General features: G+C 48.6%; 1 protein-coding gene across 1 annotated transcript in view; it reads left to right on the forward strand.

Moving 5' to 3' along the window:
- The window catches only part of CPA6 (carboxypeptidase A6), a 304,313-nt gene that overhangs the window by 271,472 nt on the left and 16,780 nt on the right, over positions 1-16,061 (forward strand). Inside the window, exons 9-10 of the mRNA XM_069731467.1 lie at positions 15,075-15,277; positions 15,417-15,501. Of these exons, the coding sequence (XP_069587568.1) occupies positions 15,075-15,277; positions 15,417-15,501 (288 nt within the window). The remainder of the gene's footprint in view (positions 1-15,074; positions 15,278-15,416; positions 15,502-16,061) is intronic.

Genomic DNA, 16,061 nt, shown 5'->3' on the forward strand with positions numbered 1-16,061 from the left:
CACAGGAAGCTGCTACCGAAGTTTTGCCCTTCCAGGACCTTCCTGGAGGACCAATAGGACATGCTGCAGTACCTGAGCATGTGACCCTCGATCTCCAACGGGAGATCTTGCCCTGGGCATGCTCAGTGTGTGCAAATAAGGACTTAGTCCCAGAGAAGCCCGCTCGCCGCAGATCAGTGCAGGGTACAACAGGAGAGCCAGAAAAGGCAGCAGTAACCCTTTGCACAGAATCAGTCCCAGCGAGACGCTGGGAGCGACGCCTCCGCTGAGCAGACCCCACTGCGGCCGATGCCGAATGGGAGACCGCAGCAGACACGGATCGAGATTCCCCCTGTGCAGCAGAGGAAACTCGACTCCTAACATTACCCCCCCCCCTAGGGCCCCCCTCTCCTTGGGCCTCGCTACGCTCGAAGGCAGCAATGAGCTTCGGAGCCCGAATGTGCTCAACAGGCTCCCAGGACCTGTCCTCAGGACCATAACCCTTCCAGTCCACCAAATAAAAATTTTTGCCACGTACCACCTTGCACCCCAAAATAGCGTTCACCTCGAAATCGTCCGTAGACGAACCCGATGTCTCGGCAGATGACTCAGAAAACCGAGACATGTATACGGGCTTAAGGAGGGACACATGAAAGGTGTCGGTGATACCAAGGCGAGGAGGAAGGGCCAGACGGTAGACCACAGAATTAACCTGTTCGAGGACCTTGAAGGGACCCAAGTAGCGAGGTGCAAACTTAGTGGACTCTACACGCAGCCTGATGTTACGGGCGGAGAGCCACACTAAATCGCCAGGAGCAAAGGTCGGGGCAGGGCGCCGATGTGCATCGGCAGAGGACCTCATTCTCTCCTTCGAGGCCCAAATGGCATCTTGAGTGCGGTCCCAAATGCCCCGTGCCTCCACTGCCCAGTCTGCCACCCTGGAGTCAGCAGAGGACACGGGCATAGGCACAGGAACCCGCGGATGCTGGCCGCAATTAAGGAGGAAAGGAGTCTGACCGGTGGAGTTGGCTACAGCGTTATTAAGGGCGAACTCTGCCCATGGTAATAAAGATGCCCAGTCATCCTGACTGGCAGAAACAAAATGTCGTAGATATGTGACCAGAGTCTGATTGGCCCTCTCTACCAACCCATTCGTCTCGGGATGATATGCGGAAGAGAGATTTAACTCAATGCTGACATGACGACAAAGCTCTCTCCAGAATCGAGACGCAAACTGGGGACCCCGGTCACTGACAATTTTGTCTGGCATGCCGTGTAGGCGGAAGATGTGTCTTATGAACAACGCTGCCAAGGCCCGTGCAGAAGGTAACCGTGGGAGCGGCACCAAATGCACCATTTTCGAGAAATGATCAGTAATAACCCAAATGACGGTACAGCCGCGAGACTTGGGCAAACCCACTACAAAGTCCATCCCGACCATCTCCCAGGGCCTGTCTGACACCGGCAAGGGATAGAGTAACCCAGACGGCCGTTGTCGAGGAGACTTATTTTTGGCGCATGAGACACACGCCAGAACGTAATCTCTGACATCTCGGAGCATATGCGGCCACCAGTACGTCCTCACCAGCAGCTCAGATGTCCTTTTTGTCCCAAAGTGTCCACCCACCCTGGAGGAATGAGCCCAAGAGAGAACCTCCGGTCGCAAATTTATGGTCACAAAAGTCTTGCCCGGAGGCACAGACTCAAGTGACACCGGAGCCACGGTTCTCAAGCTCTCAGAAGGAACAATAAGCCGAGGCTCTCCTTCCTCCTCCTCAGATGACACAACAGAGCGAGAAAGAGCATCAGCTCGTATATTCTTCTCCCCAGCGAGATAATGGAGGGTGAAGTGGAATCGGGAGAAGAATAAGGACCATCTGGCCTGGCGAGAATTTAGCCGCTGGGCTGTTTGCAAATATAGCAAATTTTTGTGGTCTGTAAAAACTTGAAAGGGAAAACGAGCCCCCTTACAGGATTCACTCCAACCCAATATCCTCCCAGAGGCCACTCAATATGTGGGGAGTGGAAACGGAGCCAGGGTATTCCCAGCAGAATCTCATCCATTCCCTCGGGAAGGACAAGAAGGGAAATAATCTCCTGGTGGGATGGGGACATGGCTAACGTGAAACGGACAGTCTGATGTGTGATCTGTAACGGAAGTGTCGACCCATTCACCACTCTAACGGTTACTGGTTTGGCAAGCATAACCAGAGGTACTGCGTGGAGCAGAGCAAAAGCAGAAGACATAAAATTTCCTTCTACTCCTGAATCCACACAAAGCTCTACTGTAAGAGTGGATGTGCCTAACAGGATTGTCCCTTTAAAGGACAATTTGGAGGAAAATGCCGCTGTGACCAGTGAACCTCCTCCAATGGTCACTAGACGCGATCATTTTCCCGACCGCCGTGGACATTTATTAGCGTAATGTCCCGGTTGCTGGCAATTTTTACACACCACAGGTACTCGAGCGGTCTGAGACCTAGGTCCCGCTCGAGAAACCTCCATGGCCTCATGGGAGTCGGACGCCATAACAGGAGATTCTAGAGGTTTGGCAAAGGTGGGAGCCAGCCGAAACCTCTGCCTACACTGGGTCCGCTCCAACCTGTTGTGAGTTCTGTTTTTGGGCTCCCTCTGGTGGTTACTGATGGTACTGGGTGACTTGTCTTTCCTGGGTTTCTGGGTTCCACCTGTTCCATCAGCATATGGGAGTTTCCTATTTAACCTGGCTTTGCTGGCATTTCCTCGCCGGTTATCAATGTATCCAGTGTGTCTTGTTACCTCTGCTCCCTGCTCCTAGAACCTTCTGGACAAGCTAAGTTTGGATTTTCCTGTTTTGTGTTTTGCTTAATTTGGTTTTTAGTCCAGCCTGCAGATATGTGATTCTCTGCTGCTGGTTGCTCTAGTGGGCTGAAATTGCTTTTCATGTACCATGAGTTGGCACATGAGTTCAAGTAATTTCAGGATGGTTTTTTGAAGGGTTTTTCGCTGACCGCGCAGTTCACTTTTGTATCCTCTGCTATCTAGCTTTAGCGGGCCTCATTTTGCTGACACTGTTTTCATACTACGTATGTGCTTTCCTCTCATTTCACCGTCATTATATGTGGGGGGCTGCTATTTGCTGTGGGGTATTTCTCTGGAGGCAAGAGAGGTCTGTGTTTCTTCTGATAGGGGAAGTTAGATCTTCGGCTGGAGCGAGACGTCTAGGATCATCGTAGGCACGTTCCCCGGCTACTTTTATTTGTGTGTTAGGTTCAGGGTCGCGGTCAGCTCAGGTTCCATCGCCCTAGAGCTTGTTTGTATCTGTGCTTGTCATTTTTGTGATCCCCTGCCATTGGGATCATGACAGTATAACCGGCCCACAAAGTGTTAATTGTATTGGCTGAAGTAGGAGGATAAGTAGTCTGAGGAAGTTTTTTTTTTTTTTTTTTTCTTTCCCCTTTCCCTCAGAGTTTGCTGCCTAGCCTTATTGCAGCCTGGCTACTTCCTCCTCCTCTTAATCTTTGAATGGCTCTGATCTCAGCTGTTTATCATGGACGTCCAGAGTTTGGCTTCCAGCCTGAATAATCTTGCCGCTAAGGTTCAAAATATACAGGATTTTGTTGTACATGCTCCTATGTTTGAACCTAGAATTCCTGTCCCAGAGTTTTTTTCTGGAGATAGATCTCGTTTTCTGAATTTTAGGAACAATTGCAAGTTGTTTCTTTCTTTGAAATCTCGCTCCTCTGGAGACCCTGCTCAGCAAGTCAAGATAATTATATCTTTCCTGCGGGGTGACCCTCAGGATTGGGCATTTGCATTGGCACCAGGGGACCCTGCGTTGCTTAATGCGGATGCATTTTTTCTGGCATTGGGTTTGCTCTATGAGGAACCTAACCAAGAGATTCAGGCTGAAAAAGCTTTGTTGGCCCTCTCTCAGGGGCAAGATGAAGCAGAAATTTATTGTCAAAAATTTCGGAAGTCGTCGGTGCTTACTCAGTGGAATGAGTGCGCTCTGGCTGCAAAGTTTAGAGATGGCCTTTCTGAGGCCATTAAAGATGTTATGGTGGGGTTCCCTGCGCCTGCTGGTCTGAATGAGTCTATGACTATGGCTGTTCAGATTGATCGGCGTTTACGGGAGCGCAAACCTGTGCATCATTTGGCGGTGTCGTCTGAACCGTCACCTGAGATAATGCAATGTGATAGAATTCAGTCCAGAAGTGAACGGCAAAAGTATAGGCGGAAAAAAGGGTTGTGCTTTTATTGTGGTGATTCAGCTCATGTTATATCAGCATGCTCTAAACGCACAAAAAAGGTTGATAAGTCTGTTGCCATTAGTACTTTACAGTCTAAGTTCATTCTGTCTGTGACTCTGATTTGTTCATTATCATCCATTTCCGTCGATGCCTATGTGGATTCAGGCGCTGCCCTGAGTCTTATGGATTGGTCATTTGCCAATCGCTGTGGGTTTAGTCTGGAGCCTCTGGAAGTCCCTATTCCTTTGAAGGGAATTGACTCTACACCTTTGGCTATGAATAAACCTCAGTACTGGACACAAGTGACCATGCGTATGACTCCCGTTCATCAGGAGGTGATTCGCTTCCTGGTACTGTATAATTTGCATGATGTTCTAGTACTTGGTCTGCCATGGTTACAAACTCATAATCCAGTCCTTGACTGGAAATCAATGTCTGTGTTAAGCTGGGGTTGTCAGGGGGTTCATGATGATGCACCTCCGATTTCTATCGCTTCATCTACTCCTTCTGAGATTCCTGTGTTTTTGTCTGATTATCGGGATGTTTTTGAGGAGCCTAAGCTCAGTTCGCTTCCTCCTCACAGGGATTGCGATTGTGCTATAAATTTAATTCCAGGCAGTAAATTTCCTAAAGGTCGTTTGTTCAATCTGTCAGTGCCAGAGCATACTGCTATGCGGGATTATGTTAAGGAGTCCTTGGAAAAGGGACATATCCGTCCATCTTTGTCCCCTTTGGGAGCAGGTTTTTTTTCGTGGCCAAAAAAGATGGTTCCTTGAGGCCTTGTATAGATTATCGTCTTTTGAATAAGATTACCGTAAAATATCAGTATCCTTTGCCATTGTTGACTGATTTGTTTGCTCGCATTAAGGGGGCTAAATGGTTCACTAAGATTGATCTTCGGGGTGCGTATAATCTTATACGAATAAAGCAAGGTGATGAGTGGAAAACCGCATTTAATACGCCTGAGGGCCATTTGGAGTATTTGGTAATGCCTTTTGGACTTTCTAATGCTCCTTCAGTCTTCCAGTCCTTTATGCACGATATTTTCCGTGAATATCTGGATAAATTTATGATTGTGTATTTGGATGATATTTTGGTTTTTTCTGATGACTGGGAGTCTCATGTTCAGCAGGTCAGGAAGGTGTTTCAGGTCCTGCGGGCCAATTCCTTGTTTGTAAAAGGCTCAAAGTGTCTCTTTGGAGTCCAGAAGATTTCTTTCTTGGGGTATATTTTTTCCCCTTCTACTATTGAGATGGATCCCGTCAAGGTTCAGGCTATTTGTGACTGGACGCAGCCTACATCTCTTAAGAGTCTACAGAAGTTCTTGGGCTTTGCTAATTTCTATCATCGTTTTATAACTAATTTTTCTAGTGTTGTTAAGCCTTTGACGGATTTGACTAAGAAGGGTGCTGATGTTGCTAATTGGTCTCCTGCGGCTGTGGAGGCCTTTCAGGAACTTAAGCGCCGGTTTTCTTCTGCTCCTGTGTTGCGTCAGCCAGATGTTTCGCTCCCTTTTCAGGTTGAGGTTGATGCTTCCGAGATTGGAGCGGGGGCGGTTTTGTCACAGAGAAGCTCCGATGGCTCAGTGATGAAGCCATGCGCGTTTTTTTCTAGAAAGTTTTCGCCGGCTGAGCGGAATTATGATGTTGGTAATCGGGAACTTTTGGCCATGAAGTGGGCATTTGAGGAGTGGCGTCATTGGCTAGAGGGTGCTAGACATCGTGTGGTGGTCTTGACTGATCACAAAAATTTGATTTACCTTGAGTCTGCCAGGCGTCTGAATCCTAGACAGGCTCGTTGGTCACTGTTTTTCTCTCGTTTCGATTTTGTGGTTTCATACCTGCCAGGTTCAAAGAATGTGAAGGTGGATGCTCTTTCTAGGAGTTTTGTGCCTGACTCCCTTGGAAATTCTGAGCCCTCTGGTATCCTTAGGGATGGGGTGATTTTGTCTGCTGTCTCCCCAGACTTGCGACGTGCTTTGCAGGAGTTTCAGGCGGGTAAACCTGATCGTTGTCCGCCTGAGAGACTGTTTGTTCCGGATAATTGGACCAGTAGAGTCATCTCCGAGGTCCATTCTTCTGCGTTGGCAGGTCATCCTGGAATATTTGGTACTAGAGACTTGGTGGCCAGGTCTTTTTGGTGGCCTTCCTTGTCGAGGGATGTGCGTTCTTTTGTGCAGTCTTGTGAGGTTTGCGCTCGGGCTAAGCCTTGCTGTTCTCGGGCCAGTGGATTGTTGTCACCTTTGCCTATCCCAAAGAGGCCTTGGACGCACATTTCCATGGATTTTATTTCGGATCTCCCTGTCTCTCAAAAAATGTCCGTCATCTGGGTTGTGTGTGATCGCCTTTCTAAAATGGTTCATCTGGTACCCTTGCCTAAGTTGCCTTCCTCCTCTGAGTTGGTCCCTCTGTTTTTTCAGAATGTGGTTCGTTTGCATGGGATTCCTGAGAACATCGTTTCTGACAGGGGATCCCAGTTTGTGTCTAGATTTTGGCGGACGTTCTGTGCTAAGATGGGCATTGATTTGTCCTTTTCGTCTGCATTCCATCCTCAGACGAATGGCCAGACTGAACGAACTAATCAGACCTTGGAAACTTATTTAAGGTGTTTTGTTTCTGCTGATCAGGATGACTGGGTTACCTTTTTGCCGCTGGCCGAGTTTGCCCTTAATAATCGGGCTAGTTCTGCTACCTTGGTTTCTCCTTTCTTTTGTAATTCGGGGTTTCATCCTCGTTTTTCCTCTGGTCAGGTGGAACCTTCTGATTGTCCTGGAGTGGACATGGTGGTGGATAGGTTGCATCGGATTTGGAGTCATGTGGTGGACAATTTGAAGTTGTCCCAGGAGAAGGCTCAGCAGTTTGCTAATCGCCGTCGCCACGTGGGTCCTCGACTTCTTGTTGGTGACTTGGTGTGCTTGTCTTCTCGTTTTGTTCCTATGAAGGTCTCTTCTCCTAAGTTCAAGCCTCGGTTCATCGGTCCCTATAGGATCTTGGAAATTCTTAACCCTGTGTCGTTTCGTTTGGATCTCCCGGCATCGTTTGCTATTCATAATGTGTTCCATCGGTCGTTGTTGCGGAAGTATGAGGTACCTGTTGTTCCTTCGCTTGAGCCTCCTGCTCCAGTGCTGGTGGAGGGAGAATTGGAGTATGTTGTGGAGAAGATCTTGGATTCTCGTGTTTCCAGACGGAAACTCCAGTATTTGGTCAAGTGGAGGGGTTATGGTCAGGAGGATAATTCTTGGGTGGTTGCCTCGGATGTTCATGCTGATGATTTGGTTCGCGCTTTTCATAGGGCTCATCCTGGTCGCCCTGGTGGTTCTCGTGAGGGTTCGGTGACCCCTCCTCAAGGGGGGGGTACTGTTGTGAGTTCTGTTTTTGGGCTCCCTCTGGTGGTTACTGATGGTACTGGGTGACTTGTCTTTCCTTGGTTTCTGGGTTCCACCTGTTCCATCAGCATATGGGAGTTTCCTATTTAACCTGGCTTTGCTGGCATTTCCTCGCCGGTTATCAATGTATCCAGTGTGTCTTGTTACCTCTGCTCCCTGCTCCTAGAACCTTCTGGACAAGCTAAGTTTGGATTTTCCTGTTTTGTGTTTTGCTTAATTTGGTTTTTAGTCCAGCCTGCAGATATGTGATTCTCTGCTGCTGGTTGCTCTAGTGGGCTGAAATTGCTTTTCATGTACCATGAGTTGGCACATGAGTTCAAGTAATTTCAGGATGGTTTTTTGAAGGGTTTTTCGCTGACCGCGCAGTTCACTTTTGTATCCTCTGCTATCTAGCTTTAGCGGGCCTCATTTTGCTGACACTGTTTTCATACTACGTATGTGCTTTCCTCTCATTTCACCGTCATTATATGTGGGGGGCTGCTATTTGCTGTGGGGTATTTCTCTGGAGGCAAGAGAGGTCTGTGTTTCTTCTGATAGGGGAAGTTAGATCTTCGGCTGGAGCGAGACGTCTAGGATCATCGTAGGCACGTTCCCCGGCTACTTTTATTTGTGTGTTAGGTTCAGGGTCGCGGTCAGCTCAGGTTCCATCGCCCTAGAGCTTGTTTGTATCTGTGCTTGTCATTTTTGTGATCCCCTGCCATTGGGATCATGACACCAACCTCCGCTCGTTAAAACGGAGATCGATGCGGGTAGCTATAGTAATAAGCTCCTCCAGTGTGGCGGGAATCTCCGTGGTGGCCAAGGCGTCCTTTACATGATCTGCCAGTCCTTTCCAGAACACCGGAATAAGGACTTTATCCGGCCATTCCAGCTCAGAAGCTAGAGTCCGGAATAAGATGGCGAACTGGCTGACCATGGACGAAGCCTGAGTAATTGCCAACAATTGGAGCGCGGTATCGTGGGTGACACGGGGTCCCAAAAAGACCTGCCTCAGAGCGTCAAGGAAGATAGGAGCACTCTGTACCACACGATCACCACGTTCCCAAAGCGGCGTTGCCCACTCCAACGCCCTGCCCGACAAAAGAGACAAAATGAATCCCACCCTCGCCCATTCCGTAGGAAAACGTGCAGCCAGCAGCTCGAGATGTATGGAGCACTGGCTCACAAATCCCCGACATAGCTTACTGTCAGCAGCAAACTTGTCTGTAAGCGGGAGACGGGATAAGGTCGGAGCAGGGGTGGCAGCGGACAAACTGGCTGCAACTGCACTTGCAGCCTGAACACCGACAGCAGTAACGTCCACAGCTGAGGTTGCACGCTCTAGAGCCGCCAACCTACCCTCCAGCTGCTGGATGTACCGCTGTGAACGCTGATCGTCCGTCATTACTAGCCAGACCTTGGCGCTAGTATTCTGTTAGGGACTGGCGGAGCGCACCAAGAATCAGATGTTATAGTATTAGGTGTGTTCGCAGTCCGAGGTCCACCGTGCAGGTGAAAACCCTGCTGCTAGTAGAGACAGACGATATGGCGGTACAATAAGTATACACACATGGGTTAACTTCACCCTGTGTGAAGGAAGCGAACCCTGTTGCGTCACAGGGCCGCGGTACCGCACATAGAGCGCAAGCAAGAAGTCTCAGAACACAATCCCAAGACACAGGATTTGGGTTCAAAGACCTCATGCACTCGACACCACAACTGGGGTGTCAGAGAGACAAAAACAATAATATAAAAAGGCACGAGTGTGCGTGCGGTGCCGCACAAACGGACGCCGCTAACCACCCAGGCTTGGGTAAGGAAAGCGCACGGCGCCGTACAGGCGGTCACAGCAACTAGATGCTGTTATGTGTGTTTTGTGCTGATGGCTAGTCGGGCGCTAGATAGCTACCATCATCCGCAAACAGACAACAACACTAGGGAGGGATACTTAGGAGCTTTCAACCTTCGACATACATCCATCTACACACACACATATATTTTCAAGACAATACTAGCGCATGGCCGTGCGGTCATGCGCAGCTTATATAGTTGCAGCACAGGAAGCTGCTACCGAAGTTTTGCCCTTCCAGGACCTTCCTGGAGGACCAATAGGACATGCTGCAGTACCTGAGCATGTGGCCCTCGATCTCCAACGGGAGATCTTGCCCTGGGCATGCTCAGTGTGTGCAAATATGGACTTAGTCCCAGAGAAGCCCGCTCGCCGCAGATCAGTGCAGGGTACAACAGGAGAGCCAGAAAAGGCAGCAGTAACCCTTTGCACAGAATCAGTCCCAGCGAGACACTGGGAGCGACGCCTCCACTGAGCAGACCCCACTGCGGCCGATGCCGAATGGGAGACCGCAGCAGACACGGATCGAGATTCCCCCTGTGCAGCAGAGGAAACTTGACTCCTAACACACACCACCTGCAGTATCTGTGCAGGTTTCGTTGCCAGGCCAAAGCAGTCGGGGTCAGGGAATCACCAGTTTCGTAGTAGGAAACACTGCATGTAGGGCACCGGCAAGAATACCGTCTCCAACCGTCTCTCAGTCTGGCATGTCCACCGGCACCCCCGCTAGTTCCACGATCTCCAGCTCTCCAGTCCAGCTCACCCTACATGAGACTCTCGTTAGAAAAAGGAAGTACTCATCCTCGCATCCCCGTACACAGGGTTTGAACGCCCACATAGCTAGACTAATCTCGTTAGAGATGATGCCCTACTGGTTAGTTGAAAGCGAAGCTTTCAAAGCCCTGATGGACTATGCTGTACCATGCTACGAGCTACCCAGTCGACACTTCTTTTTGAGAAAAGCCATCCCAGCCCTCCACCAGCATGTTAAAGAGCGCATCGTCCATACACTCAGGCAATCTGTGAGTACAAAGGTGCACCTGAAAACAGATGCATGGACCAGTAGGCATGGCCAGGGACGTTACGTGTCCATCATGGCACACTGGTTGAATGTGGTGGATGCAGGGTCCACAGGGGACAGCAATATTGGGACATTCCTGCCTAGCCCACGGTCTAGGAAACAGTTGGCTGTAGCCGTTCGCCCCCCCTCCTCCTCCTCCTCCTCATCCTCCTGCAGAAGCGAGAGCTCGTCCACAGACTGCAGTCGCACAACCACTCCATCCGCAGCTGCCACTGTTGCACACCAGGTGTCCCATTATGGGGCAGCTACTGGCAAGCGTCAGCAGGCTGTATTGGCTATGAAGTGTTTGGGCGACAACAGACACACCGCGGAAGTTCTGTCCGAGTTCTTGCAGAAAGAAACGCAGTTGTGGCTGGGCACTGTAGATCTTGAGGCAGGCAAGGTAGTGAGTGATAACGGAAGGAATTTCATGGCTGCCATCTCCCTTTCCCAACTGAAACACATTCCTTGCCTGGCTCACACCTTAAACCTGGTGGTGCAGTGCCTCCTGAAAAGTTTTCCGGGGTTATCCGACCTGTTCCTCAAAGTGCGCAGACTTTGCTCACATATCCGCCGTTCGCCCGTACACTCCAGCCGTATGCAGACCTATCAGCGGTCTTTGAACCTTCCCCAGCATCGCCTAATCATCGACGTTGCAACAAGGTGGAACTCAACACTGCACATGCTTCAGAGACTGTGCGAACAGAGGCGTGCTGTTATGTATTTGTGGGAGGATACACATACACGGGCAGGCAGTAGGATGGCAGACATGGAGTTGTCAGGTGTGCAGTGGTCGAAGGTACAAGACATGTGTCAAGTCCTTCAGTGTTTTGAGGAATGCACACGGCTGGTTAGTGCAGACAACGCCATAATAAGCATGAGCATCCCCCTAATGCGTCTGCTGATGCAAAGTTTGACGCACATAAAGGATCAGGCGTCTGCAGCAGAGGAAGAGGAAAGCCTTGATGACAGTCAGCCATTGTCTGGTCAGGGCAGTGTACAGGACGAGGTAGTGGGCGAACAGGACGAGGAGGATGAGTATTTTTTTAATGAGGAAGCTTCTCTGGGGCCACTGGAAATTGGTGGCGTGGCAAGGCCGGGTTCTGGTTTTTTGAGGGACACAAGTGACGTAGATTTGCCTGTAACTGCCCCTCAACCCAGCACAACCGCAGATTTGACAACTGGAACTTTGGCCCACATGGCGGATTATGCCTTACGTATCCTCAAAAGGGACCCACGCATTATTAAAATGATGACCGATGACGATTACTGATGGCCTGCCTCCTTGATCCTCGCTATAAAGGCAAATTGCAAAATATTATGCCACATGAGGACCTGGAACAAATATTAGCAACCAAACAATCAACTCTTGTTGACCGTTTGATTCAGGCATTCCCAGCACACAGCGCCGGTGATCGTTCTCACACGAGCTGCAGGGGGAAGCAGACCAGAGGTGTTAGAGGTGCACAAATCAGAAGTGGCGTTGGACAGAGGGGTTTTCTGACCAGGTTGTAGAGTGATTTTTCTATGACCGCAGACAGGACAGGTACGGCAGCATCAATTCAAAGTGACAGGAGACAACATTTGTCCAGTATGGTTACTAACTATTTTTCATCCCTTATCGATGTTCTCCCTCAACCGTTATTCCCATTTGATTACTGGGCATCCAAATTAGACACCTGGCCAGAATTGGCAGAATATGCATTGCAGGAGCTTGCTTGCCCAGCAGCTAGTGTCCTATCAGAAAGAGTATTCAGTGCTGCTGGTTCAATATTAACCGAAAAAAGGACTTGTCTGGCTATCCAAAATGTTGATGATCTAACCTTCATTAAAATGAACCACTACTGGATTTCGAATTATTTTGCCCCACCTTTCCCGGCTGACACCGAGCTTTCCAATGAAAAAGTCTTGCTTGTGGACTGCTCTGACTGAGTTTTCCAATCTCATAATTTGCAGCAGCTGTTTGTCCAGCATACGACATGTTTACACCTCCCTAAATGGCCAAACTCCCCCCACGGGGCCGTGGTCTCGCCACGGCGCCAGCACCCGTGAGAGTGCCGTTTGTCTGAAGAGGTGGGTGTGCACGCTTTTGGTCGACGGAACTGCCACTGGGTCCCTCATAGTACATAGTAGAATTTGAAAACTGCATTGGGGCTACTACTTCGGTAGGGCCTACTAACGGTGTCTTACGCTCCAAGGTGTTCTCCAGGTTGCCTCTCCATAGCTTCGATCTTCTAGCTCTCGTTAAGTAGTTGTTGAAACAACACTGCATTAGGCCTACAAGTTGGGTCTGGGTTGTAGAGACGGTGTCTTCCGCTCCAAGGTGTTCTCCAGGTTGCCTCTCCATAGCTTCTATCTTCTAGCTCTCGTTAAGTAGTTGTTGAAACAACACTGCATTAGGCCTACAAGTTGGGTCTGGGTTGTAGAGACGGTGTCTGCCGCTCCAAGGTGTTCTCCAGGTTGCCTCTCCATAGCTTCGATCTTCTAGCTCTCGTTAAGTAGTTGTTGAAACAACACTGCATTAGGCCTACAAGTTGGGTCTGGGTTGTAGAGACGGTGTCTTCCGCTCCAAGGTGTTCTCCAGGTTGCCTTTCCTGAGCTTCTATCTTCAGTCTCTTGTTAAATAGTTGTTAAATGGAACAACTGCATTTGGCCTACTAGTTGGGTTGGTGCCTACTAACAGTGTCTGCCGCTCCTTGCTGTTCTCCTGGTTTCCTGTCCTGAAATTCCATTTTCAGGCTCTCGTTAAGTAGTTGTTAATGTCAGACTGCATTTGGCCTACTAGTTGGGTTGGGGCCTACTATCGGTGTCTGCCGCTCCTTGATGTTCTCCTCCACTGAACAAACCAGTGCCGCCTGTTTACTTCTGTTACCAATTTTGAACTGCATTTAGTCTACTTACTGATTTGGGCCTACTCACTGTGTCAGCCTCTCATTACAGTTGTACTCCACTGAACAAAGCCATGCCCCCTGGTTAGTCCTGTTACCAATTTTGAACTGCATTTAGCCCACTTTATTCTTTGGGCCTATATCTGTGTTTCCTCCTCATCCTGCCCATTGCCCAGCCAGTGATAGATGAGTCTGCTGGTACATTGACCCATAACGCAACATTCCCCGTGCACGCTACACAGCAAGATTGTGACCCTGCTGAAAGTCAGGTTCCTCTTCCCGCATACCATACCACCTTACACGGGGACAAAGAGGAAGGTGCAGATGAAAGTGCAGGTTCCTTCATCAGGTGGGGGGAGGAATACTCGTTGGCAACGTCACTGGCACGGGGCCCCTCATAGTACGCAAAAGTGTCGCTGCCGGTGGGAGGCGCCCCCGCCGTGCAAACACACCGCCGTACTTTGAGGGGCCCTGTGCCAGTGCCAATGCCAACGAGTGGGCCCCCCCCTGCTTGCTCAGGATCACAGCACTTGCAGAGTTGAAATACTTACCTCTCCCTGCTCCACTGCCGTGACGTGGTCCAGATTTCCTGGGCCCACTAAATACTTCAACCAGCCCTACCCCCCACAACTTTAGCCAAATGACCCCCAATTTCCAATGCCTTACTATTATTATAAGGTAAATTAAGATTGACAAGCTTCAGTAACAAGAATGGATGTTTTTGCCATTAAAATGGGCACTGTACATGTTTTCCTGGCCTCCACTCACTGCCGACTATGCTCCCCCATTGACTTGCATTGGGTTTCGTGTTTCGGTCGATCCCCGACTTTTCGCGATAATCGGCCGATTCCACTCGACTCGACTTTTGAGATAGTCGGGTTTCGCGAAACCCGACTCGACCCTAAAAAACTAAAAGTCGCTCAACCCTAGTGGAAAGCATGCCAAGACGCATGATTAAAAATCATGGTAATTCAACAAAATATTGATTTCTGAACTCTTCCCGAGTTAAAACATTAGTATTGTTGTTTTTAAATGATTATGAGCTTGTTTTCTTTGCATTCTTTGAGGTCTGAACGTACAGTACCCTGAAACACAGTGTCTGCAAATTGAGATTCTGGTTTGGTTATTATACTAACTCATGTGACAAGGCTCGTTAAAGGGTCGACATTGACTTGTAGGATTGCTGCCTTCCAATAGGTGGCACTAGAGTTTTAGTTCTCTTCCTCTCTGAAGAGACAATTTGCATAATTAGCATATTTCCCAGAGGAGCATTGCGGCCTTAAGTCTGCTCATCTCGGCATGCTTAGCATGTCAATCTACACAAGGAGAAACAATACTTTTTGGATATGGCATTATTATAGAAGATGAGCAACCACCAGTTACCTGGCCCCTAACTTTTTCACCTATCCTAGTAGTAGTAACCTGATGTAGTACATTTGTAGTCTACCTGTTTTTCAAGCCACTCCCACACATTGAAATCTAGGGACAGACCCGCTTTAAAGAGTGACAGGTTCTAGTTTGTGCTTTTGATATTTACTGCTGTTGTACGGACGAATACTCGCTGCTTCACGATTAGCTCTAAATCATGTACAAATGCTTTTCTACGTTGCTGTCAGCTTTATCATTCCAATATGATTGTGGCAGCCAAATAATATTTCACTCCATAATACTTTATGGCGTTCACATTTTTGTCTTACTTCAGAGGAAGGTGCTTCGTTTAATCCATGTGACAGTACATATTGTGGTCCCTATCCGGAATCTGAGCCAGAAGTTAAGGCCGTCGCTCAATTTATCCATAAAAGAAGAAAATTTATTAAAATTTACATGTCGTTCCACGCTTATGCCCAAATGGTACTCTACCCTTACTCCTACCAGTATGATGCCATTCCAAATTACAGATGTGTGGTAAGTCACATTATAGTTTGTGTTTTTGGAAAAAATGTAATAATTTAATCTGAATATTACAGAAGTTCCTATATAATTTTGTGACAAAACTACAGCATATATAAACAAGTTTTTGCCCTTTCTTTTTATACCTTGTCAGGAGTCAGCAGCAAATAAAGCCGTCCAAGCAATAAATTCTGCTTATGGGATACGCTACAGACATGGTCCTGCAGCCACCACCTTATGTGAGTATATGAAAACATTGCACTACACTCTCATTATTACACCTGTATTATTATTATTATTTATTATTGTTATTATAGCGCCATTTATTCCATGGCGCTTTACATGTGAGGAGGGGTGTACATAATAAAAAAACAAGTACAGTAATCTTAAACAATACAAGTTACGACTGGTACAGAAGGAGAGAGGACTGTGCCCGCGAGGGCTCACGATCTACAAGGGATGGGTGAGGCTACAGTGGGTGAGGGTAGAGCTGGTCGTGCAGTGGTTTGGTGGATTGGTGGTTACTGCAGGTTGTAGGCTTGTCGGAAGAGGTGGGTCTTCAGGTTCCTTTTGAAGGTTTCCATGGTAGGCGAGAGTCTGATATGTTGGGGTAGAGCGTTCCAGAGTAGGGGGGAATGTGCGGGAGATATCTTGTATGCGAATGTGGGAGGAGGATATAAGAGGGGGGAGTAGGGAAGGAGATTTTAAGATTTGTACCGGGAGACGAGGTCACAGATGCATGGAGGAGACAGGTTGTGGATGGCTTTGTACGTCATGGTTAGGGTTTTGAACTGAAGTC

Source organism: Ranitomeya imitator, chromosome 6, assembly GCF_032444005.1.
Source record: "Ranitomeya imitator isolate aRanImi1 chromosome 6, aRanImi1.pri, whole genome shotgun sequence".
Taxonomy (NCBI): Eukaryota; Metazoa; Chordata; class Amphibia; order Anura; family Dendrobatidae; genus Ranitomeya; species Ranitomeya imitator.